We start from the raw sequence: 27,496 nt of genomic DNA on the forward strand, positions 1-27,496 counted from the left end.
TGACCTGTGCTCGCACACAGGCTTCTTGGTGGCGGCAGCAGCAGCCTTAGCGTCTCATGCCCGTCTCTGGGGTCCGCGCTGATAGCCGCGGCTCGTGTCTGTCTCTGGAGCTCCTTTAAGCGGTGCTGTTTATCTCCTCTCCTCGTGCACGAGGAATCAAAGAGGTAAGAAAAAGTCTCTTGCCTCTTCGGCAGCTGTAGACTTTTTCCCGGACTCCCTCCCGGCTAGTTGTGGTGCAGTAGTCCCCTGCAGGCTGTGTTCGTGCCGCCAACACCAGTCCTCTCCAGGTGCTCCGACCAAAGCCCAAGCCTCAGCTCCCAGCTCTGCCCGCCCCAGTGGGTGAGCAGACAAGCCTCTCGGGCTGGTGAGTGCCGGTCAGCACCGATCCTCTGTGCGGGAATCTCTCCACTTTGCCCTCCCCACCCCTCTTGCTGTGCTCTCCTCCATGGTTTCGAAGCTTTCCCCCTCCGCCACCCACAGTCTCTGCCCGTGAAGGGGCTTCCTAGTGTGTGGAAACCTTTCCTCCTTCACAGCTCCCTCCCACTGGTGCAGGTACCGTCCCTATTCTTTTGTCTCTGTTTTTCCTTTTTTCTTTTGCCCTACCCAGGTACGTGGTGGGGGGGGTTCTTGCCTTTTGGGAGGTCTGAGGTCTTCTGCCAGTGTTCAGTAGGTGTTCTGTAGGAGTTGCTCCACATGTAGATGTATTTCTGATGTATCTGTGGGGAGGAGGGTGATCTCCGAGTCTCACTCTTCCACCATCTTGAAGCTACTGCAGCACATACCCTTTTTGACTCAGAAATTCCTGTTCTCTGAATTTATCCTATAGATTAACTTTTATAACATGTACACACACATAATACATAAACGTTCACTGCAACATGATTTACCATATTAAAAAAATACCTATATGTCCATCAGAATGGACTGGTAAACTAACAATGGTAGGTACCTGCAATAAATCGTTCTGTCTCCACTGACTAAATAAGTAAATAGATACACTGAAATGAAACAATGCTTCTAATTTTGTCATCAGATATGCTGGTGCATGCAGAGAACATTTCTGGGAATATTATACCCACCAAAATTGCTAAAAACAATACCTCTAGGGATGGAAACCAGACAACTCAAAAAAATTAATTTTTTCCCTTAAAATAAAAAACTATTTAACCCTTACACTGCTTGAACTTTTACCATGTGCATGTTTTCTTTCAGTAAATGTAACACATGTACCTATTTGCTGATGTGTAAGTTTTGGCCCATGGATAAGGAATACCAAATGGAATAAAATGATGTTACGGAAGGAGTGTGGCTATTTGTTTTTTGACCAGATGCTTCCAGAAGTATCATGATTTGAATGACTCCAAGAGAACTGGGTCAGAGCTGTGTCCATTTAATGTGTTTTGAGGCAAATATTAAAAATAATAGATAATTTTCATAAAGAACCTGATTAATGGTCTTCCTTAATTATTGATCTGCCTTATAGATTAGGGGTCCTCCCCACCTGGTGAGATGTGCATTTTAGAACAATCTCTTCGCACTGAATAAGACTGATAGGGAGGGCTTCCCTGGTGGCGCAGTGGTTGAGAGTCCGCCTGCCGATGCAGGGGACGCGGGTTCGTGCCCCGGTCGGGGAAGATCCCACGTGCCGCCGAGCGGCTGGGCCCGTGAGCCATGGCCGCTGAGCCTGCGCGTCCGGAGCCTGCGCTCCGCAACAGGAGAGGCCACAACAGTGAGAGGCCTGCGTACCAAAAAAAAAAAAAGACTGACAGGGAGAGCCTGGAGTCATGGAGACCAGTTAGGAGGCTATTTTAGTGATACAGGTGAAAATTTGAGATAGCCAGAACTAAGGCAGTTCCAGAGGAAAGAGAGAGGAGGGCTAAGTGAGTGTTAGAAAGGGTGCAGAAATGGCAGCACCTGGTGCCTGGCTAGATGTGAGGCAGAGAGAGAAGGTCTGATGAAGCCCAGTCCCTGGCTTAGGCAGCTGGATGAACTATAGTGTGATAAAATGGCAAAACAGGAAAACAGCTGATTTGGGGAGGATAATGAATACATCTTCATCTCCTTGAGCTTCCTCACCTACGGGGTTGGGCAGAGTCATGGGTAAATGTGTTTCAGGGCGCAGGGTGGTGGGAGGACAATTCATTTCAATAGTAACCATGATTGAGTCTCAAGGAGAGAGAAAAATCTCTATGTGAACGATGAGTTCTGGAAGGAGACTTGGCTAAATTAAAGTGATAACATATTTTTGTTGGCACCAAGAAGAAAATGCCGAAGACAGGCATCGGTCCAGACCAAGATTATAGTTATCTGTTGATCCAGTGAAGGGAGGCTGGTAGAGCTGGCAAGGAGTAGCAGTCAGGATGTCTTAGATGGCCTGATGAATTACATGTCATGGGAAAGAAATGTAGCTCACCCAGAAATACACAGAGGGTCTCTTTCTGAAGATTTTTTTGTCTCAGCATTCCACAGAATCTGGGTGTAGCCAGGGTGGAGCCAGCCCTGCTAGGTTAAACGGAAGTAATGGTGATAACTGGGGATAAAAATCAGGATTCCTGGCTTCATGCCTTAGCTCTGCCACTAGCTAGTTTTTTCATCCTTGGCACGTCATTTAAGTTTGCGCTGATTTAAAAGCTTCCTCTGTAAAATGAGGTAAAATGTAAGGCAATTGTAATTTTGATTGCTTATAGAGACAGGGAGCACCAGCCTTGAGGAGTATGAGGATGAATCCTGGAGGAAGTTATATACAAACTAAGATCATTCTTCAGATTTTAGTTCCTTTAACTGTTAGGTCAGATGAAGGGTAAGGAGGCAGGACAAGGGAAACTGGCCCAAGTAGAGGGAAGAGTATGGCTAAAAGCTTTAAGCCAAGAAATGGAATATTACCTTCAGAAAGACTATGAGTAATTTGATATGACCTTCTGGAGCATAAATAAGTGAAAGACATTTACTTCTTTGGTCCTTTTCATCACCCTCTAAGGTAGATATAAATGTTGACATTTTATGGAGGAAGAAACTGAAATTTAGAACAGTTTCTTGCCTAAAATCACGTAATTTGTAAACGGTAGAACTAGTAGGGTCTGTCTGCTCCAAATCCTGTTTTAACTTAATTTTTACCACTTCTCCACATTAACAGATTAAGATGGATGGAGTTAAGGGGAGCAGTAATGAAGGCATACTTTTCTCAATAATCCAGCATTACATTTTGAAAGACGCTTTGAACCTAAAGAAAAAAAACTCATAGTGAAAAAAATGTGTGAATCACGAGGTAGGTAGGGTTTGAACCACAAACATTAGGTAGCAAAAAAATTCTTTTAATATTTGTCAAATGAATACATGAATCACTAACCCTGGATTCTCCTTAGTAGTTCACCAAACCCTGTAGAAACCATCTCACCTTTAGGTATAATGAACACAAGCCAAATTTGGTGACCTTGATTCTTCACTGCAAATGTGCAGAAAAAAAAAAAAAAAAAACAGCAATTTGATACTCTTCTACAACTAATTTATCCAGAGCAATTCCATTTTAGAAAATCATGTAGTTCCAGAGACCCACCACAGATTCGACTTTCCTTGAGTCTTCCTTCCAGAGCACTTGTGACATAGTAGGTCATGCTTACTTATTCTACGGTCTTTTCTTTGTGTTCCAGATCTTGCAGGTTCACTACGAGGTAGTTGGGTATGAATGTTACTCTTCTATCTTGCTTAGAATCTGTTGGGCTCCCTGAATATGGTGGTTTCACCTGTCCTAGAAAATCTCAGTCATTATCCTTTCAAATATTACTTTTTACCCATTCTCCCTCATCTCACAGTCTGGAATCCCTTTCAGAAATAAGTTAGATATTCTCATACTATGCTTGAAGTCTCTTAACCTCCTTTTTGTATATTCTATATTTTTATCTCTCTGTTGTGTCCTAGATGCATATAAAATAATTGTCTCTCTAGATGAAGCTAATCTACTGTTTAAGCTATCCAATGAGATTTTACTGTATGGAATCATATTTTTATTTCTAGAAGTTCCTTTCTTTTAAATCTGCTATTCCTTTCCCTATTATCTATTTGTCCCTGCCTGCCCTCCCCACCCCTGAATCTGCTTGGTTTCCTAATATTTTATTATTTTCTTATATTCCAATGCCTTCTTTCATGTCTAATGATTTGAAACATATTCATTATGGTCTCACTTGTTGATATTAACACTTTCAATTTTAGGGATGTTCTATATAGTGGGTCTTAACTCGTGTTTAGTGTGGATGGTTCCTCCAGAGTTTTATAAATTTGGACTTTAGACTCACCTGCAGCATGGCTTTACCTTTGAGACTCCTTTGGGGTCCATGTTGAAGGTATATCTTACTAGGGCCGTTTGACTTTCATTTCTGCCAGATATTGATCAGGGCCTCCTTCTATGCTATCTGGGAGTTCCCAGCCCATACAAGCGCTATAATGGAATCCCAAACCTACCTGAGGGCACACTGTTGGTAGATAATTTTCAGGGACAAAAAAAAAAACAACAATTTTCCCACCCATTGTCCATGTTGAGGCAGACATGCTTCCTTATCACAAACCTGTGTTTTTTAAGTAGATTTAGTTCCATTGAAGGTTCTGATTTTATACAAGGATCTTTGTCACAACTCTCTTTCTTACAAGGATCCACAATCATGTCATCAATCTTAATGTGAGATTAAGATGTCAGCATCTAGGTTATTGATACAACAACCACCTTTAAGCCTCTCTCTGCACAGTCCACAGTATTTACCTAGGAAATTTCCTTTCCTAGTTTCTGCTTCCTTTTTGAGAGGGCTGGGGGAAGATCCTTGGGGTTTACTCTCTAATCAATTAAGCTATTCATTTGAAAGGATGTTTCAACTCTTATTCAGTATTTCCAAGTGATTTGTAGAATAAGGGTTTTTAGGCGATTCTGTCAAACAAACAAAAGAGTTCTGGAAGCTGAAGTGCCACACTCAGTTTTGAGAAGAGTGCTCTCTGAGTTGTAGAGAAGCCCCACTGAGTTGTCTGCCAGCTACTCTGGAAATTACCTGTGTCATCCTGGTTGCCTCCTGGCAGCCATGTCTCTGTCGTGTGTTCTTACACTCCTGTCCACAGGAGGCTAGACTAATGAGTGGGTGCGAGTCTCAAACTGTGCCGACTAGATCCTTTTCTCTTGAACTTTGGAATTTTATATTCCAAACCACTCTTAGTCTTGTACTCGTGGTCCTGAAATAGTTCTTTCACCAAGCTCAATCTCAGAGCTAGTCGTTAGTACATAGCTTAATAATATGATAAGTATTTTTGCCATGATCTGCAGCAGTAAAACTCGCCATCTGCTTTGGACAGTTTAGAGACTTGATCTGTATAATTGTGGATAAGACAATGTGAATAGGTACCATGAAACTGGCTTTATTAAATACTGACTGGGAAGTGATTTTACAATTTTAATAACAAGGATAATGCTTTATGATTCCTCATGCTTACTTTCAAAGCAACTTTTAGTATTTCCTCTCAACTATTTTGCCAGTGATGGAGATACTTTGTTTTGTTTTTGCTGTGTTTTCACACTTACAACAGAGTAGAGAAGTTCAGACACTTGCTCAGAATCATAGAGCCCAGAATCACCGCTGGACTTTTTGCCTAGGACTCTTTCAATATGTGCCTATTACCTCTCTAAAGAGCAGTCGTTTCTCCTGAGGAAGTGTGTTTTTTTCTTTCTTTCTGTCTGTCTTTGTTTTCCCCTCTCACGCATGCAGACACACACATCCAGTGACATAATCCTTTGGAGGTGACCGCCCAATTCATAAAAACTCTCACTTCTATGGGAACTGTTTCTTCATTCCACAGTGGTGGGTCCCAGGTGGCCTTATATACACCATGTAACCACGGTCCCTTGGCCATAGTTTGTTGGACCTGAATCAATATGGCCAATATGGTCTTCCCTCTCAGGAACTGGAAATTGAATCTTAGGGAAAGCAAGTTGCTTTTTGTGGATGACTTGCGATTGAGGACAGAATAGCAGAGAGAAAGAATGAGAAAGAGAGAAACTTCAGGCAGGAAGACAGAGGCAAAGACACAGCAGATGAGAGACTTCCCTGGTGGTCCAGTGGTTAAAACTCTGCCCTTCCAATGCAGGGGGTGCAGGTTCGATCCATGGTTGGGGGGCTAAGATGCCACATGCCTCATGGTGTAGCCAAAAAAAAAGAAGACACAACAGATGACAAAAGAAAGTTCTGAGGGTTCCAGTTCAGATAAAGAGTCCCTTTCTGCTATGGACTAAATGTTTGTGTCCCTCAAAAATTCATATGTTGAAATCCTAATTCCAATATGATGCTACTTGGAAGAGGGGGTTTTGAGACGTAATTAGGTCATAAGAGTGGAGGCTTTATGAATGAAATTAGTGCCCTTATAAGAAAAGGCCAGAGAGCTAGTTCTCTCTTTTTCCACCATGTGAAGACACAGGAAGAAGATGGTCATCTGTAAGCCAGGAAGAGGGTCTTCACCAAGAACCTGACCATATTAGCACCCTGACGTTGAACTGTGGGAAATAAATGTTGTTTAAGCCACCCAGTCCATGGTAATTTGTTATAGCAGCCCCAGCTGACTAAGACACTTTCTGAAACAGCATTCCTGTTCATTGGCTCCATGAGAACATCACTCATCGGTTGACACATTTTTTTTCTTTCTGAGGCAGCATCCTTGCGATCTTCCCTGAATCTTGATGGTCTTAAATTCCCTCCCTCTTCTCATCCCAGAGGACAACTTTACCGTTTCCTAGGATGGATCAGCTCTACTCTTGGTTGATGTAATTAGGCTGATGATCTATTAGGTTTGCTTTATTTAAAAATAAATTATTAAAATTTAAGACAGTTCTGTTATACAACTGTATGACACCCCCTTTCCTTCTTCTTAAATGCATACTAACTTAAGATCTTATAATAAAGCAAAATTCCCCTAAAAGAAGAATTTCAGTTTTGAAGACTGTAGCTAAACAACCTTACTTTATGCTGAGATCCAAAGTCGTAGGTGACTAAAATAGGGAGGAGGTTTACAGCCTTTGGGATGCAAAAGGTTGAGCATCGAGAGACCACAGTGTTGATAAGTTAATAAAGAAACATACTGATGTCATTAAAGATGATATAAAAGGAAGAGGTAGAGAGAAAAACAGTATCAAATGCCAGAGTCAACTAGGAAGTTAAGTGGACTAAGGGTGGTAGGGACATCACGGAGAAGGTAGAATCAGTTAAGACATATTGAGCCTAACAGGGAACTCTTTCACCTACTGTGTGAGTTCAGGAGATTATCCTTCCTACGTAATGGAAATTTTATTACCTCTCCTCCCATTACTCCTCTCACAAATAGCCAATCACCTGCCTGAAAACAATGTTTAAGTCGCCCGAATGAGTAGAGGGAGAAAGCAGTTCAATCCACTTCTAAATTAGCATAAATCGGTGCTATTTTCATAGAAAACTCTGGAGGATATCCAAGTTCATGATGATACCAAGAGCTCTTGAGACCCATAGAATGTAATGTTCCTTGTGTGGTCATCAGTTAAGGGCCCTACAATACAAGGAGAGTGAAATGTAACTATACACATACGCAGTATTACCCACTGGTGGTCCCTTGTAAGAAAAAAAGTACCTAAATAGTAAAGAAAACTCCTGTGTATTTAGTAAGTTAAAAATTAATAATGGCCATAATTAAACACTTTACATGTTTTATCTCTACTTCTCCAATGATAGAACAAAGTAAGAACAAATGAAAGCATGTAAATCTCAATGTTAAGTGAATTATCAAAAATGACATAACTTAGAGGTGAGGATGTGGAACACTAAACCATAGCTATAGGATTAAAAAACCCAACTTCGTCTCACCACCTTACACCACTCAACTGCCAAGGTGACTTTCAGGTAAATCACAACTTCCACATACCATTAATTTATTTTCCTTTTTATTTTTAAATTAAAAACCCACACGGGCTTCCCTGGTGGCACAGTGATTGAGAGTCCGCCTGCTGATGCAGTGGACACGGGTTCGTGCCCCGGTCCGGGAAGATCCCACATGCCGCGGAGCGGCTGGGCCCGTGAGCCATGGCCGCTGAGCCTGCGCATCCGGAGCCTGTGCTCCGCAACGGGAGAGGCCACAACAGTGAGAGCCTGCGTACCGCAAAAAAAAAAAAAAAAAAAAAAAAAAAAAAAAAAAAAAAAAAAAAACCCACAGAATTTAGCTTTTCTATTAAAAGTGGTCACCATTATACGTTTCTCCATTATAAGTGGTCTTACCCACTGCTATGACTTAAGGATTTTTTAAAAAACCTAGTTGGGTGTTTTATTCAGAAGTTAATCCAAATACAATCTCATTATCACCTGCATGTCTTTTTTTTTTTCTTTTTTTTGCGGTAAGCGGGCCTCTCACCGCGGCGGCCTCTCCCGCTACGGAGCACAGGCTCCGGCCGCGCAGGCTCATCGGCCATGGCTCACGGGCCCAGCCGCACCGCGGCACGCGGGATCCTCCCGAACCAGGGCACGAACCTGCGTCCTCCGCATCAGCAGGCGGACTCCCAACCACTGCGCCACCAGGGAAGCCCACCTGCATGTCTTTATCCCATATCATCTGCCTGTATCTTTTCCATCCACCAATTTGAAAATTCTATTTGGAGTTTAGTTTCTAGAAATGTGCCAAAAACAGTTTTTTTCAAAGTGGGAGAATTTTTTTTTTCTTAAAATTTCTTTCGTCAAATGGGTCTATTGCTTGCCTGGTTGGTTTCTGTAAGAGAGCTTCTAGTAATTTTAAATCACTTTTATATTCAATGGAGATATTTATAAATAGGTCAACTTGGATATCATGTTAAATAGGTTTGAACCAATTGTTCTCAAATTCGGGAGTGCATCAGAATTACCTGGAAGGCTTGTTAAAACATAGACTCTTGGGCCCATCCCCAGAGTTTCTGAAATGAGGCCTGTGAATTAGGATTTCTAACAAGTTGCCAGGTGATGATAATTCTGCTGGTCTTGGGACTACACTTTTGGATTTTCTGGTATAGACTTATTCTAGTCTTACTGTAATTTTATTCGGATCTGTGGCAGAGTCTGCATATATTTCTAAATATAACTTTAATTAAAAGATAATTATACCTGTCCATAATCTTTTTGATAATAGTCATCACCCACTCAGCCTCAGGACCTAAACAAATTAATTTTCCATCTTTCAATGTGACTCTGAAAAGAAAAGTGTTTAGTTAAATAATAACTATTTAATTTTATAACACTTTAAATGTATTCATTACAATTTCTGTAACATGAAATTCATATGCTTAAAACGAACACACAGATTTCTCAAACTAAATTAATCTATTATTATTTAGAATATGACTTTTAGTCATATCAGTGTACATAACAAACTTTTTAGAAAATCAACTAGAAGATAAATTTCTTAGAGTATTTTGAGATATCAGCTGATAATCAGTGAAAATGTATTGGATTGGACTTAGATGTACAAGGTATAGTGCCAGACTCTGGAAAATCTGCATATGGAGGGTATATTCCAGGCTGCCAAGTTATCAACCACTTACTATGTACTCTTTATCATTATACCTCTGCTAATTTGGTTAGCTTTTAGGACCTCATTAAAGCCTCATTTATTATCAGGAGAGAGACGGAAAGCATCAATTAGTTATTTAAATTAATTCTGTAGTTTTCAACTACATTTCACAGGACAGCAAAGCTTTACCCCTTTGAGGTTCATTGCATGAGGACCAGATCATAATAAAAATTATAATGATAATAACATAATAATAATTCCTTAGTAAATTACCAATACAAGGATAGACATAAAACATCACACATAACAGTGAAAACTTGAAAGTATTCCCAAGACAAGGGTGCCTGCTATCACCACAGCCACCTCAGCAAAACTAGAAAGAAGCATAAGGTCTCCAAAGGCGAAAACTAAACTGCCATTATTCCCAAATGATGTAACTACATGAGTAAAGGGTTGATGGTTACAAAATCAATACAAAATTTTATGTCTAAATGCTAATAACAACTAAAATGTGAAATTTTATAAGGCTATCCTTTACAATAGGATCAAAAAGAAGTAGCATTGTAGATCAGTGAGAAAATGATGATATTTCAATAGGTAGTGCTGACACACTTGATGAACCATATAGAAAAATAAAATAAAATTGGATAATTCCCTCACATCATATGCAAAAATCAATTCCAGGTGGATTAAAGTCTTAAATACAAAGGAAAAAAACTGTAAAAAATTTTAGAAGACAATACAGAAGAATATTTTAGGAACTCTGTGAAGTTTTTTTGAAATAAGACACTAAAAGTGCTATCCAGAAGAGAGAATACTGTTAATCTCAAGTACATTAAAAATACAAATTTATATTAATTGAAAAGACACCACAGAAAGAATGAAAATATGAACCACAGATTGGAAAATGAGCTTTGCTATCCATAAATATGATGAGGGTTTAATATCCAGAATGTGTAAAGAACACCTGTAAGGCAATAGGGAAAATATAGTATTCACATAGGAAAAGCAAAGAGAATTAATAGGAATTCACAAAAGAGGGAACCAAAATTCTCATAAATATATGAAAAAATTCATCCTCATTAATAATAGAAAAATGGAAATTAAAAGAACAATTAAAAGTACCATTACAGGGGCTTCCCTGGTGGTGCAGTGGTTGGGAGTCCGCCTGCCGATGCAGGGGACGCGGGTTCGTGCCCCGGTCTGGGAGGATCCCACGTGCCGCGGAGCGGCTGGACCCGTGGGCCATGGCTGCTGAGCCTGTGCGTCCGGAGCCTGTGCTCTGCAGCGGGAGAGGCCACGGCAGTGAGAGGCCCGCGTAAAAAAAAAAAAAAAAAAAAAAGGAAAAAAAAAAAAAAAAAAAGTACCATTACATACCCTGCAGGTTAACAATACCAGGTGTTGGCCAGTATATGAAGCAACAGATGATTTCATGTAGGAAGGAATGTCAGCTGGCACAATTACTTTGTAATGCAGTGTGGCATTTACCTAGTAAGGTTGAAGATGTGCAAACCCTAAACCCAGCAGGTAATTCCTAGGGAAACTCTCATATACCTGACGCAGGAGCCATACAAAAAATGTTGATAATGTAAAAAATCTGTGCACCAATGGTGGATTAGGTAAATAAATTGTATTTATTGATTTAGTATTCCTATAATAAAATCCTAAGTATCACTTAAATTGAATGAACTACAGCTAAACACATCAAAATTCATGTACTGCAGAATAAAATGTTGAATAATAGAAGCAAGTCACAGAAGAATACATTTAGCAAGATTCCATTGACCTGGAGTTCAAAAGCAGGCTGTCTTAGTCCATTCCAGTTACTATGGCATAAATACCATAGGCTGGGTGGCTTAAACAGCAAAGACTTACGTTGCACAGTTCTGGAGACTGGGAAGTCCAAGATCAAAGTGTTGGCACATTTGGTGTCTGGTGAGGACTCACTTTCTGGTTTATACGGCCATTTTCTTGCTGTGTCCTCATGGTAGAAGTGTGAGAGAGCTCTCTGGGGTCTCTTTTATAAGGGCACAAATTCCATTGATGAGGGCTCTACTTAATCAGCTCCCAAAGGCCCCAACACAATGGGGATTAGGATTTCAACATATAAATTTAGCAGGGAGGAACACATTTAGTCCGTAACACAGGCAAAATAAGTAATAATTATTTTAAACCTCATAGGTGATAAAACTTTTTTTAAAAATCAAGAAACAACACAGTTCAAAATAGTACTTACTTCTTGGAGGGGGGTGAATATATGATTTGGGAGGTGTATTAGTTTGTCAGGGTAGTCATAACAATATGCCATAGACTGGGTGGCTTAAACAACAGAAATTTATTGTCTTATGATTATGGAGGCTGGAAGTTTAAGATCAAATGTTGGCAGGCCTGGTTTCTTCTGAGGCCTCTTGCCTTGGCTCACAGATGGCCTCCTTCTCACTTTGTCCTCACAGGACATTTTCTCTGTGCTTGCACATTCTTGGTGTCTCTTCCTCTTCTTAGAAGGACACCAGTCATATTGGATTAGGGCCAACATTATGACCTCATTCAACCTTAATTATTTTTTTAAAGGCCTTACCCCCAAACAGTCACATTTCTAAGGTATTAAAAGTTAGGACTTCAACATATGAATTTAGGGAGAACAATTCAGCCCATAATAGAAATTTCACACATGGGAGGCCCTGATATACTGATTATATTCTAGATTTTTGCCTGGGCAGAAGGAAGTGGGTTTTTATTCTATTACTGATCTTTGAACTGTTTGTATATGTATTCATACACTCTTTTGTATGTGTGCTAGGTGGAATCCTAAGAAGTCTCACCAAGTTTCCCTCGCTAATCCCCAGGAGTGTGAACGTGATGAGATATTACACTCATGGTTATGTCACATTATATGGCAAAAGGGATTTTGCAGATGTAATTAAGGTTACTACTCAGTTAACTAAGTTAAACCAAAGAGTAATTATCCAGGTGGGCCTAGAGTAATTGTGTGGTTCCTAAAAGTTCTCTGCTGGCAGCAGAAGGGGAAATCAGAGAGATTTAAAGCATGAGATCCATTCAATGCAAGGAATATATAAAAGCAACCTCTAGGAACTAAGAGTAACCCTGAGCCAACAACAAGTAAGAGTAGGATACCTCAATCTTACAACGGCAAAGAACTGAATTTAGCCAACATCATAAATACTCTTGAGAATGGATTCATCTCCAGAGCCTCCGATGAAACTTCAGCCCAGCTGACACCTGGACTTTTGTCTTTGAAACCCTAAGCAGTTCTCACTATAATAATAATAATAATGATAATAATTGTGATGTGATACAGGTGTTAACTAATACCATGGTGGTAATCATATTGCAAAATACAAATGTATCAAACATGTTGTACACCTTAAACTTATACAATGTTATATGTATATCTCAATTTAAAAAAGAAAAGCAGATACTCTGGTCAAGCCACCTGGACTGCTGACCTATAGAACTGTGAAATAATAAATAGGTTTATTTTAAGCCACTAAATTACAGAAATTTGTTACTTAGCAATGAACAGCTAAAACAGTACATATAATATAGTTCACAACAAGCTGTTTCAATAAAATGCAGAAGGGTTCTCCACAGCCTCTAAGCTCTGTATTTGTAGGCTGTTGCTTCAGAAAGTTGTCAAGTCAGCCTCTAGTGCCACTGGGCCATATTGAACTTATTTTGTATCCAAGTATGTAACAGAGAGATTTCCAGACAATCAAGAATTATCCATGATTCCTTACGGAGTACCATATATCTTTGTTTACTGTATGTGTTCATTGAATTCAAGGTTTAATCAGAACAATTCATTTCCTAACCATGTTCCCATTTGAGAACATTTTCTTTTTTGGAAAGAGTAAAGTATGTTTTCAGAAATGAGAGCATAAACACTGGGCAATTGTCTTCCCATACTCTGCAGGGATAATGCTCAGTAGTTCCTGTATTCTCAGTCTAGCACATTTTGTAAGAAAATGGCAGCTTTGAAAAGCTCGGTACTGCAAAAGACCTGAATAGACATTTTTCCAAAGAAAATATATAAATGGTCAATAGGTACATGAAAATATGCTCAACATTACTAGTCATTAGGGAAATGCAAATCAAAACTGCAATGAGGGCTTCCCTGGTGGCGCAGTGGTTGAGAGTCCGCCTGCCGATGCAGTGGACACAGGTTCGTGCCCCGGTCTGGGAGGATCCTACATGCCACGGAGTGGCTGGGCCGGTGAGCCGTGGCCGCTGAACCTGCACGTCTGGAGCCTGTGCTCCGCAACTGGAGAGGCCACAGCGGTGAGAGGCCCGCGTACTGCAAAAAAAAAAAACAACAAGCAAAAAAATACTGCAATGAGATATCACCTCACACCTATTAGAATGGCCATAATGAAAAAGATAAGAGCTAACAAATGCTAGTGAGCATGTGGAGAAAAAGGAACTCTTGTGCACTTCTTGTGGGATTGTAAATTGGTGTGGCCACTATGGAAAACAGTATATGAAGGACCCTCAAAAAATTAAAAATACAGCCACTATGTGATCCAGCAATTTCTCTTCCAGGATTATATGGAAAGGAAATGAAAACACTAACTCAGAAGGAAGTTTCATGTTCACAGAAGCATTATTTACAATAGCCAAGACGTGGAAACAACCTAAGTGTCCAGACAGGGATGATATATACACACATATATATACGCAATGGAATATTATTCAGCCATAAATAATGGAGAAGTCCTGCCATTTATGACAACAGAGATGGACCTTAAGGGCATTACACTAAGTGAAATAAGTCCAAGAAAGACAAATGCTGTATGATTTCACTCATATATAAAATCTAAACAGAATAATAAAAAAAAATCACATTTGTGGTTACCAGAGGCAGGAAATTGGGCAAGGGGGAATTAGACGAAAGTGGTCAAAACACACAAACTTCCAGTTTTAAGGTAAATAAATACTAGGGCTGTAATGTACAACATAATGACTAGAGTTAACACTGATATATTTTATATATTTTTAAAATTTTATTTATTTTTAAATTTATTTTTATAATATTGTGAAAGAACTTGGCTCATTGAAGGAACATGGTAAGTGTTTTTTTCTTTTTAGATGTTGGGGGTAGGAGTTTAATTAATTAATTTTTGGCTGTGTTGGGTCTTCGTTTCTGCGTGAGGGCTTTCTCTGGTTGTGGCAAGTGGGGGCCCCTCTTCATCGCGGTGCGCGGGCCTCTCACTATCGCGGCCTCTTGTTGCAGAGCACAGGCTCCAGACACGCAGGCTCAGTAGTTGTGGCTCACGGGCCCAGCCGCTCCACGGCATGTGGGATCCTCCCAGACCAGAGCTCGAACCCGTGTCCCCTGCATTAGCAGGCGGATTCTCAACCACTGCGCCACCAGGGAAGCCTAATATATATATATATTTTATATATAAAGTTATTAAGAGAGTAGATCTTGAGTGCTCATCACAACGTGAAATATTTTTTCTTTTTTAAATTATATCTGTGAGATGAGGGATGCTAACTAAACTTATTCAGTAATTATTTCACAAAATATGTAATTCAAACCATTATGCAGTACACCTTAAACTTATACAGTGATGTACGCCAATTATATTTCAATAAAACTGGGGGAAAAGTTAAAAACAAAAAAACAGTACTAGAGGCTTCCATTCTCCCCCCACATCTTCACTACTTACATGATTTCTTTCCTATTGCACTAAGCACCTTCAGGTATCACCTGGACTTTTGCAATGAATTTGGGAGAAGTAAAGTCAGATTGTGTCTGAATACACTGGCATCACAGCTCTTGGCTCTCACAGGGATCAGCTGTGTGAGAAAAGAAGAGCGAAACACTAGGAACAAAGACAGCCATGAGGCTTTATTCTTTAGTTGAAATATGAAATCAATGCAGCAGGGCACTCAATTCACCAAATACTGTCAGAAATATTTAGGGAGACAATCACACAAGTCTAATCGTCTGCTATTATTATGATCAATGAACCTTACTGAGCATCTACTATGTTTGACCAACAATTTATTGCTTAAAAGTATGTATGATCAATAAGGTAACTTGTTTAATGGTAAAATCAACTTGATTGCCTTCTATAAAACGTTTTAAACATCAAGTTTTTATGTGAATTCTATCAGTTGAAGGTAGCAATTTCTATCTGCCTAAATTTCTAAACTCCCTAAATGTATTTTCACTAATGTTGTTGCTATTATCTCTAATAAGAGATAAGGACCTTATGGTCAGATATTTCTAGGAAGTTCAACAGATTTTTACAATTTAATTCAACAAGAAATTCTTTGATATTCCATAATCTAAATCTATGTTTTGCTTGGGTTTTAAGTTTATCGTTTCTACGTTTTGCATTAATACCAGATTCAATGTCATTAGATCTGGAAACTTTTATGAATTTTTCCGGTGCCTAGGAGGGAAAGGTAAAAGCCATAGTTGCCTTACCAGAGATGCCCAGGACAAGAAGAGCCAGCAGGAGGAGTATTTGTGAGCTCTCAGTAGCCATGTCTGTGCTTGATCTTGATCCTTGTCTGAACGGTGGAATCAATACTGCAACCCTCTTTTATGTGCTCTCTGTAACCCTGGGTAATTTCTGTTGTTCTTGCACACTCTTTTTCCACTGAAAAATAAAAGGAGCAGCTTATCAAGTGGCATGTTTGTCACTTACAAGCCAATAAGGAAGCTGGGTTTGTTTTTCAAGCTTTGTTTTAATTGAGGGGTTTGGGGCATGATGAGATGAATTAGTTGAACAGAGAAGTTAACCCATTATTCCCTGAGGGTGAAACTGTGTAATTGTGAAGGGTTCAGTGCCAGTTGCAGTTAGTAACTTACAGAATGGAATAAAAAAAAATGTCTATACATCTTTTCAAAGGTCATGTTTGTACAATGTAGGAAATGAAGATGCTTTTCCTCAGCAAGTATTTGCTTTTGGCTTTTGTGCCTATTTGCATAATACCACTCAAGGTTATAATAGAATCTTCCAAGCTCTAACTACCCTTACAATATAGGTAACCTATAAAGATACTGAATGAAGTTCAGATTACAGCAACCGTTGTCCTGTCAAGAACAGCAAACTACAGTTTACTACTGGTTTGAAGGTAGCAGCTTCAGTTTGCTTGAAGCTGAATTAACTAAAAGTGGATTATGAGCTTTTTTCCCTTAAGCAGTTTTATAAATGACCTTAATTATCCTATACTGACCACATTTTTTTTTTTTGACATTAACAAACCAAACACCAAAGCGTCTGTTTCAATTTCCTGGGGCTGCCATAACAAAATAACACAGACAGGGTGGCTTAAACAAGAGAAATTTTTTGCCTCACAGTTCTGGAGTCTAGAAGTCCAAAATCAAGGTGTTGGCAAGGTGGTTCTATCTTAGATCTATGAGGGCAGGAGCTGTTCCAGGTGTGTCTTTCCTTGGCTTGTAGATGGTTGTCTTCATCTTCACATGCTATTATCCCTGTACACACGTCCAACTCCAAATTTCCCCTTTTTGTGAGGACACCAGTCATATTGCATAAACCACCCCAATGACCTGACTTTAGTTTGATTACCTCTGTAAAGACACTATCCCTAAATGAGGCACTGGGGGTTAGAATTTTAACCTATGAATTTGGGGGGTGGGAGTCGGGGGGACACAGTTCAACCCATAACAACATTTAACTGAAGAATCAGTGATTACTGAGGGCTGATATAGTCTGAAGTAAACTTATTCTAAATAATGTCTTCTCTTTTGCCAATTCTCACTGAACATCCATTACATGCCAGGGCCTTTGCTGGACTCTAAGTATTTAAAGAATAAAAATTGAGTTTCTGCTCTTGAGAAGTTCATAGTCTGTGTGGAGAGGCAGACATGTAAGCAGATTAAACTAGATGGTGATCTGTGTTATAATATATAGGCACCCTGGAGACAGAGGAGGGAGGACCTCCACTGCAGAGCCAGGAAAGACTTTACAGGGGAAGCAACACTGGAGTTGTTAAAGATGAAAGAAGCTCATATTAACAAAAGTCTGACAACATTTAAGACAGAGAAATGCACAAAGAGGCGTAGCTTTGTGAAGGACTGCTATGGTCTGAATGTTTGTATCTCCCCCAAAATTCACATGTTGGAATCCTAACCCCTAATGTGATGGTGTTAGGAGGTGGGGGTCTTTGGGAGGTGATTAGGTTATAAGTGTGGGGCCCTCATGAATGGGATTAGTGCCCTCATAAAAGAGACCCCTTAGGGTTGTCTCATCCCTTCTGTCATGTGAGGATACAACCCAGAAGAGGGACTTCACCCAACCATGCTGGCTACCTGACCTTGGACTTCCAGGCTCAAGAACTGTGTGAAATAACTATCTTTTGCTCATAAGCCACCCAGTCTGTGATATTTTGTTGGAGCAGCCCAGATGGACTAAGACAACAGTCTTGGCATATAAAGAAAGTGGGAAAAAATTATTTCAATCTTAAAATGAGATAAGTAACAATAACTTGACAGCATTCAATTGACTCATCAGATCTTGGCCTTTATACAAACAAAAATGCTGAAAATAAGTTAGAAACACTATTCAGACACAACCTTAATTTCTTTGAGTCTCATTTTTCTTCTGTACCAAGTAGAGATCACGAAATACTATGTTATCAACATGTTTAGATATTATGATGATAATAAGGAAGGATACAAAGATAAAATAACCAAATATTGAAAGACTCAAAATAATTCAGTTTTCCAAAACTTAAAAAATAGGCTTCAGTGAGAGTTGTCTCACATGCCCACCTGTGAGCTGAGCCAACTCCTCTGCCATTCCCACCTCTATACCCACAAATGGAGAAAGCTCCCAGGAAAAGAAGCAGGAGAGAGGAGCTTGAGTTGAGAAGCCACTAGCATATATAGATGTGGCCCACTGCAACTTCGGAACTCATCAGTAAGCACAGGGGATATGAGTGGGGCACCAACAGTGAAGACAGGATGAGCCCTTCCCCTTGTTATTTGTATGAGTAGTCAGAGAAAGGAGAAATAGCAGCATCTGTGATTCTGGATTGCCCCCATTGTGCTATTGCAGGTCTGCCACCTCTGCCATCTCCCAGTGTTTCTCCAGTTACTTCTGGAAGTCCCAAGAGGACATCTCAATACGACTCACAAAGAAGGACTCACAATGACAAAATGGGGTAAGCCATATTTTCTCCTCTCCAGCTCTAGGTCATTTAGTAACATTGCTCAGGAAATCTCAGTCACTGTTGCCATTGCTGTTTCCCACTGATGATCTCTCAAAGTTGTGATGTGACACATAATATTCTTTTCCTACTTACTTCATCCTATGACCACTACCTCACATGCCTTTTCACTTCCTGCCATAACACGTCCAGCGGGAACTGCCTTGTACTAGGAAAGTCTCAGGGAAATTTGGTGTGAAAACTATACTACATATCCACCTGGTCCAGGGAAATTTGGTGTGAAAACTATACTACATATCCACCTGGTCCAGGACTGAGACTGAGACAACACCCATGGAGTTGGCCTGAGGACCAATGGCAGATTCCTGGAGCCGTTGATAACATTTAAATCCCTGCACAACTTCAGAAAGGGTATTCTGTTATTACCTTTATTGTATAGAAGGGAAAATAAAGTTAGGTCAAGGAACTTGCCCAAGATCACTCAGTCCACAACTGATAGAGCTGGAATTTACTCCAAGGTAAATCTGATTCTTTGAAACGTTTGCCTTTAATCACCATGTGAACAGAAACATCAATCTCCTTTTTAAGCTGCATGTTCTTTCTGTATTGACAAGAGCTAGGTGGCCAGTATAGCAAACTCGGTGTTTGAGGGTAAGGACTGGTCTTAGGTGTGAGGTCTTAACTGAACCCTCTGAGTCCCACTTGTAAACATTTTCCCATGTCCTCTGACTTGGGGTTAGTGAGTGAATGCTAGCATTTATGGAGCGTCTAGATAGTTTACATTTATTTACTCTGTAATTCACAAAGTTTTTTCCTTCTCATCTCGATCATAATCAATACACTGGAATTATGAAGAGATTATCATTTTTAACTTTTTTAAGTGTGAAATAAAGCATACAGAGGTTATTTTTTTGCTACTTAGAGCCCTTATTTACCCAGCTACTTGGAGCAAGCCTGAACTTGATCTCAAGTATTCAGGATGCCAGCCTCACCTTGTTGCCTCTGCTGAAGGCCTTTACCTAGGGCTTAGGATTTCCTGAATGAGTCCTGAATCAGAGAAAACACACACCCCACACATCCACAAACATTGTTCCTTTTCAGGTTTGGAGTGTGGTTTCTTTTAAATAAGAATCAGGACTAAATTACCTTGGGTTTTTTCCATAAAATAAATAATAAAATTAATGATGTGATGTGCAAGTAGATTCAATCACATCCTTAATTATGTTACATGTAAATATTAACATAGAGTCTTTGAAAACCAAGCAACACATAAAGTGATCTTTCTTCACGTGACGTAACAACTTTGTTTCTGTCTTGGAACATGGTGTACTGCAGTTATCCTGGGACAATGTTGAAGACCAAGTTCTAGGGTGCTTTCTCAGGCTAAACAATCCATCAAGTTCCCTAAAATTGCACCAGGAAGCGTGGGAACTAACATATTCAAATCTTAAAACCATTCTACTCTATTTGATAAACTGGCATAAAGGGTTGGGATAAATTTAAACTCACTTGTAGTTACTTATAAATGAAGGTTACAAAATTGAACCAAAATATCAATTAGATCTTTTTATAGATTAACTAATCAGCCACTCACTTCTTCTATTGATGACACAAATTATTTGAGTTTTGAAGAAAAAGTCCTCTTTATCAGCATTTCACCATCAGTTTCATTAAAATGTTAACAATTCTTTGAAAAATCCTTTAGCAAAAGCAATGAAATGAGAGTTCTTGTTAAGATAGCTACAAGAATGAGAATGTTAATCAGGCTCTGTGACTTCAGACTATACTACAAAGCTATAGTAATCAAGACAATATGGTACTGGCACAAAAACAGAAAGACAGATCAATGGAACAGGATAGAAAGCCCAGAGATAAACCCACGCACATATGGTCACCTTATCTTTGACAAAGGATGCAAGAATATACAATGGAGAAAAGACACCTCTTCAATAAGTGATGCTGGGAAAACTGGACAGCTACATGTAAAAGAATGAAATTAGAACACTCCTTAACACCATACACAAAAATAAACTCAAAATGGATCACAGACCTAAATGGAAGGCCAGACACTATAAAACTCTTAGAGGAAAACATAGGCAGAACACTCTTTGACATAAATCCCAGCAAGATCCTTTTTGACTCACCTCCTAGAGAAATGGAAATAAAAACAAAAATAAACAAATGGGACCTAATGAAACTTAAAAGCTTTTGCATAGCAAAGGAAACCATAAACAAGATGAAAAGACAACCCTCAGAATGGGAGAAAATATTTGCAAATGAAGCAACTGACAGGATTAATCTCCAAAATATACAAGCAGCTCATGCAGCTCAACATCAAAAAAACAAACAACCCAATCCAAAAATGGGCAGAAGACCTAAATAGACATTTCTCCAAAGAAGATATACAGACAGCCAACAAACACATGAAAGATGCTCAGCATCACTAGAGAAATGCAAATCAAAACTACAACGAGGTATCACCTCACACCAGTCAGAATGGCCATCATCAAAAAATCTACAGACAGTAAATGCTGGAGAGGGTGTGGAGAAAAGGGAACCCTCTTGCACTGTTGGTGGGAATGTAAATTGATACAACCACTATGGAGAACAGTATGGAAGTTCCTTAAAAAACTAAAAGTAGAACTACCATACGACCCAGCAATCCCACTACTGGGCATATACCCTGAGAAAACCATAATTCAAAAAGAGTCATGTACCACAGTGTTCATTGCAGCTCTATTTACAATAACCAGGACATGGAAGCAACCTAAGCGTCCATCGACAGATAAATGGATAAAGAAGATGTGGCACATATATACAATGGAATATTACTCAGCTATAAAAAGAAATGAAATTGAGTTATTTGTAGTGAGGTGGATGGACCTAGAGACTGTCATACAGAGTGAAGTAAGTCAGAAAGAGAAAAACAAATACTGTATGCTGACACATATATATGGCATCTAAAAAAAAAATGGTTCTGAAGAACCTAGGGGCAGGACAGGAATAAAGACGCAGACATAGAAAATGGGCTTGAGGACACGGGGAGGGGAAAGGGTAAGCTGGGATGAAGTGAGAGCATGGCATGGACATATATACACTACCAAATGTAAAATAGATAGCTAGTGGGAATCAGCCACATCTCACAGGGAGATCAGCTGGGTGCTTTGTGACCACCTAGAGGGGTGGGATAGGGAGGGTGGGAGGGAGATGCAAGAGGGCGGGGATATGGGGATATATGTATATGTATATGTATAGCTGATTCACTTTGTTATACAGCAGAAACTAACACAACAATGTAAAGCAATTATACTCCAATAAAGATGTTAAAAAAATTAAAAAACAAAGAATGAAAGAATTTTTTAAAGAGGTAGACTTGAGTAACAAGGTAGCAAGGAGCTCCGTATAAAAAACAGCAATATATTACCATAGTGACTCTCACAGGAGGGGGAGGGGCCGGTGCACAGTTTGGAGAAGTACATTCTTGAGTAGGTGAGAGCCAAGGGGAGTGACAGCTACCACCAGATGAAATTAAGTATAACTTATAGTTTGATTTATCTGTGTAGCAAATGAATGCCCAGGAGGAGAAAAAGAAGTTGGGAAACACTGATGTAAATCATCAGATTATCTAGTAAAGATAGACCTTTTTTCCTCAAAAAAATGAAACAAAACTTGTTTAGTTTGAAATACTTTATTTTCATGTTCTTTTTAAATCAATAAATATTTAAACTTCTCTTTTGTAAGATACAGAAAAGCACTGCATAATTAACACTAACAAGGCATTATGCCTTACAAGAAAGACATAAAATGTCCAAAGGATATTTAGAACATTGTAGTTCTTAAAGCGTCAACATGAGAAATGCTGACCACATACTGTGAAATCATTTCAATAAATAATAACTAACATTCTTTTAAACATTTACAAAAGTAGATGTACACATACATCCCCCCATGCTGACAATGACCTCACTATTTGTTTGGAGGCCCCAGTCTCTGTCACAGGGGCTGGCATGCTGTGGGCTCCTCAGAAATCTTAGTTTAATGACTGGAGAATATTTGCAACCCTTCTACTTCAAACTAGATAAGAATCAGGACTAAATTAACTGGGGTTTTTCTCACAAAATAAATAATAAAATTAATGATACGATGTGCAAGTAGAGTCAATCACATCCTTAATCATGTTACATGTAAATATTAACAGAGTCTTCGAAAACCAAACAACACATAAATAAATAAATAAGTGGGAGAACCCTCCTAAGAGATGTTCAAACATATTAAGCCCGATCCAGGTGGCCTCAGGAGCTGGCGATTCCTCTTTTTTCTCTTTGATCCCTGTAAGGGCAGGGCCTACTTCAGGAACAGCCATCGAGGAGCTTCCTCCTTCCCTCCTGGTCAGTTGGATCTGTCCCTGTAAGGAGAAAAGGTCTTCCTTACTAGCTGCTCCAGAAAGCCGACTGCACAGCACTCCTCCTGTCCTGCTCCTTGGTTTCCAGAGATTTCTGAGTCCAGTCTTTCCAGCCTGGCACCAAGTGACTACTACCTGTAACCCACTATTCTGTGTGGCAGAGGCCTCTAGGCTCTTGGAGACTCTTATTTAGGAATGAGGGTGCGGCCTGTGCTCTCCACTGTATTATTGGCTATATGGGCAACAAATGGCCAGGATTACTCTCTCTACCCGTCCCACTGGGCCTAACTTAAGCCACAGAGCAAACTGATTTGGTAGCTACTATTGTTTTCCTTGTTTTACTAAGTCTTAGATAAACCAAATAATTGTCCTTGAGTCACATGGCTAATAGGTGCTGGAACCCAGATTTGTACCCAGTACTGTGTCACTGCAAAGTCCCAGCTCTTCACCACTAAGCTTTAGCACCTATGTTGCAGAAAACCAGGGTTCTGCTTTTCAGGTGTGAGGTCCAGAAAGAACTGGGAGAAAAAAAATGCCTGTGTTTTTTAAACAGGTGGAAAGCTTTTCAGCATAACTGCCCATGTTAATGAAAGCAGCTTAACCCACATTCATTTGAATGGGGAGAGTCAGGGGCCAGGATAGAAGGCACTGAAAATATCCTTCTGGCAACAGAGCAGATTATTGATCTTAATGTCAAATTTAATTGTGGAATAATGGTTTTTCAGTCCTTCGGCTAAATCCTGGGTTTCTCTGATATAATTTTCAGGAGGCAGATGGCTGACTCTATTCACTCGTGTGAATAAAAACCATAACTCACTTGTTTAGCATCTTGTTGATGATTTTTTTAACCATGGGAGCTTCAGGGTTGAGGCAAACTTCCTGACCAGTCTTGAGAGTGGCTCTGCAGAGAGAAGGGAGAATCCACGTGAGGTCGGGCTGGGGTCGTCGGGAAGGTGGGGGTGACAAGCACAGCAACAGCGGCGGCACTTACACGACTTCCGTTTGGCCGCAGTGGGGTCCCGGGGGCGTCACCTTCACGCTCTGGATGTTCTTGAGGTGAATCCCCTGCACGGTCTGCAGGCACTGGCAGCGCAGTTCGGTGACCACAGGCGCCCCTGCGGGGAGGACAGACTCGGTCAGGGGGCTGTCCCGGGATGGGCCCCCACCCGCCCCCGTCCCGCCCTGGGGATGCCGGGCGCCGGGTCGCACCTGCTGCGCGCCGGCCGGCGGCCACCAGGACCAGGAGCAGTAGCGCGGCGCTGAGGAGCCGGGCGGCGGCGGGGGTCGCGGCGCGGGCCATGGGGTTCAGCTCGGAGGGTCGCTGCCTGCGGCGGGAAGGCGGGCTGGAGGGCTGGCGGAGCGGATTCTGTGGCTCCCCGAGCCGGGCGAAGCCCTTTTATCTCGATCGGACAGGGGCTGGCAGCCCAGGGCCAGGGAAATTCCCCGACGCACTGGCGTTCCCGGGTCCGGAAGGAAGGCGCGGCCCCGCTGGCCTCCCGCGTAATCCGTGCCCTCGGGGAGGGGGTGGGGTGTCGTCTCTGCGCCAAAATCCCCGCAGGGGAAGTGAGTCGCCGGCACCCCTGGGGTACCGCCAGCGAGGGCGGCCGTGGGCGCCTGGCCACCCCTGGTCTCCGGGCCGAGAGCGGGGGGAAAGCGCTGGGGGCGGATTCGCGAGACCCTCACAGGGGTGGAGAGACAGTTTTAGGGAGACTTCTGTTTCTTTAGTTATCAGATCTGGGAGAATTAAAGAGGAGTAAGCGGGTAGATTTTGCTTAGCTGTCTGTCCTCTAACTCTATATATCCTGTCTCTCTAAATTTCGATTTTGCTTATTTCATACCTGTGGAATGAATGCTGTCAAAAATACAGCCGACATCTCGGAATCCAGAGAAGAACGTTCAGCTTATTCCTCATGTTATATATTCTCAAATCACGCTTAGAATATCTTGGTTATGTTTTCCATTTGGTGGGAACTGGGATCAGCTGTCAAAAATTGAATCCGGGGTTAATTTCAGTGAAAGCTGAGGGCCATAATACGACCTAGGTTTTTGGGTCCTGCTCAAATTCCTTCTCTCAGCACTGTTGAAATTCCAAAATTCCCTGCAGACCTCCTTTTCCACGTATGGAGGGTTGAGTTGATCAAAAATATGGAACTGGTGGTCACGCTGAAGCTGCGGGTGGGCTAGTTGGTGTCACCTCTTCTGGTTCTGTCCTTGGACAAAACAGCACATGGACACCAGGGAGTGGGTACCTGCCGCATAGCACCCTTACTCCGGATGTGCGCGGCTGAAACATGAAACGTCGAATCACACGTGAAACACCGTTCCAGTGAAACACTGAAGGGGGACCTTCAGTGTTGGTCTTCCTTTTTCTTGACACAGTGACATGCCTCTCTTTTCTGACCAGGAATTTCAGTCTCTTCACCTGATGTCTTTACTAGTTTTTCATCAGAAGTTTTAGAGCTCTAGCATTGACTCAACATTAAATCTAGAGGATTGGATTCGGATATCTTGGAGACATGGAGTATCATGGGAGTGGGAAGAGGAGAAAGCAATGGCCTCTGGCCCAGGGATGGGTGTCTAGGGCCCGGGCTCTGGGCAGCTCAGCTCAGTGAGGGAGAACTTGGATCCCGCAGTAAGCCACCCCGCCTGCAGCGAAGCCTCTTGCATTTAGCTGCCACCTATTACCTGCACATTGTTAAATGTTTCTTTGCCTACCCCACGGTGGTTATGAGAAATGAGTCAACGTGTGTGAGAGCCGGCAGGGATTAAATGCATTATAAAAGTTTATTAAATAAATAGAAATAGCTTTTTCCAACAGCACCTAAGCAGAAACTACCTGTTGTGAATCCTTCTATATCCAAGAAACCAAAAAAAAAAAAAAAAAAAAAGTTAATGGAAAAGTTCACTCCCCAATTTTTCTCTTTATATTAAAAAAATTTCTGAATCAGGCTTTCTGAAAGGAAGGCACAGCTACACTCTACTAGGAGATGCACTTACGTTGGGTTTTGGGTTTTTTGTTGTCGTTGTTTTTACTTTTGAGACCTATCATTGATTTCTTTTGTAGTCTTACTTTCAATCACCTCATCTGTTAGAAAAGAGTTTGAATTAAAGACTCCCCACCTTATTTATTGGAAAAGGTTTTTAAAATGAAAGACTGTCTTTAAAAATACTCTAGTGTTTTTCAGGATGATCCTGTGAGAAACACCAGGGAAATTAATACATTTGTATTAAGCAGTAGGAAATGAAAAATAATCTAAAGGCTATAAAATATGGTGACAAGCTCAGGAATAATTGACAGTTTGTGTGATCTCTCCCCTTGTTATCAATTGTTTTTTTGGATTTCATGGGAAACTGGCCCAGATATACAAAAGTTAGTCTTTAAAAGTTCCGAGATATGTTGTTTTGTTTTCTAATCATAAATAATGCAGACTCAGTTTCTAAAGTTTATAAAAGTTAGAAAGGCAGGAAGAGATTATTTTTTTCCTCTAATCTCTCTTAGCTTTTGTCTATGGAACAAACTTTAACAAGTCACTGAAAATTTGCTTTTTTCTTCAGCAAACATGGTAGCTGACCAATTAGAAGAGCACACAGGGTTCTGAGTAAATATGAAAGAGGCTGCTTCCTTTATGTAGTTGCCATATACCATTGGCAAGTTATTAAACCTCTGTACCCACTCCGAGATGCAGCACAATCATTTTGTGCTAAATTCCAGGCTCTCTTCTAAGATTTATATAAATACTGACTCGTTCAATCTTCCAAACATCTCTGTGATAGTATTTATTATTATCTTTGTGGTACATTAAGGTTACAAATAAGGAAACTGAGGTGCAGAGAGGTTAAGGAACTTCCCTAAGATATTGAACCTTGGGACTCTTACCCAGACAGAATGGCTTTTAACCATTGTGCTATGCTAAAAATGCTCTATGATATATGGTTAAAAATTTCCAGAGGAGTGATTTTAAAAAATCTGTTTATAATTCCACTAGCTGAATGTTTCAATTTTTTTAATTTTAAAATGCAAACACAGACACAGGTCATATACCTCCATAGTTTGGTTTCACTAACAGCATAACTCTCTCCTGTGGCATTGATATAGCCTGTTATATTTTCTTAAAGTGTCCAATTCTGAAAAAATAGTAACTTTACCATAGAGAAATCTGGCAAACATTCCCTTATCCAAATGATGATGATGAAGGTTAATATCATCAATGTGATGTCAGGTTGATATCATGTACCCTTGATATAACGTGATGAGAAGGTCACCTCACCTCTTTGATATTCTTTCCAAAAGTTCATAACCCCAGTTCAACTATAAGAAAAACATTTTTCAAACCTAAATTGGGGACTATTAAATAGCTGACCAGCATTCTCCGAAAATGTCAAAATCATGAAACTTGGGAAAGA

The 27,496-nt window shown here is 40.5% G+C and overlaps 1 protein-coding gene across 1 annotated transcript; it reads right to left on the reverse strand.

The window, feature by feature from the left end:
• Nucleotides 1–23,905: 23,905 nt before the first annotated feature.
• LOC136123158 (growth-regulated alpha protein) lies at nucleotides 23,906–24,419 on the reverse strand. The gene is made up of 3 exons (XM_065877221.1): nucleotides 24,302–24,419; nucleotides 24,084–24,207; nucleotides 23,906–23,993 (listed from the first exon to the last, which is right to left on the reverse strand). Exons 1-3 carry the CDS (start codon nucleotides 24,390–24,392, stop codon nucleotides 23,906–23,908), a joined length of 303 nt encoding a protein of 100 aa, XP_065733293.1. The 5' UTR covers nucleotides 24,393–24,419.
• Nucleotides 24,420–27,496: the final 3,077 nt, after the last annotated feature.

The sequence above is a fragment of the Phocoena phocoena genome, chromosome 5 (genome assembly GCF_963924675.1).
Source record: "Phocoena phocoena chromosome 5, mPhoPho1.1, whole genome shotgun sequence".
NCBI lineage: Eukaryota > Metazoa > Chordata > Mammalia > Artiodactyla > Phocoenidae > Phocoena > Phocoena phocoena.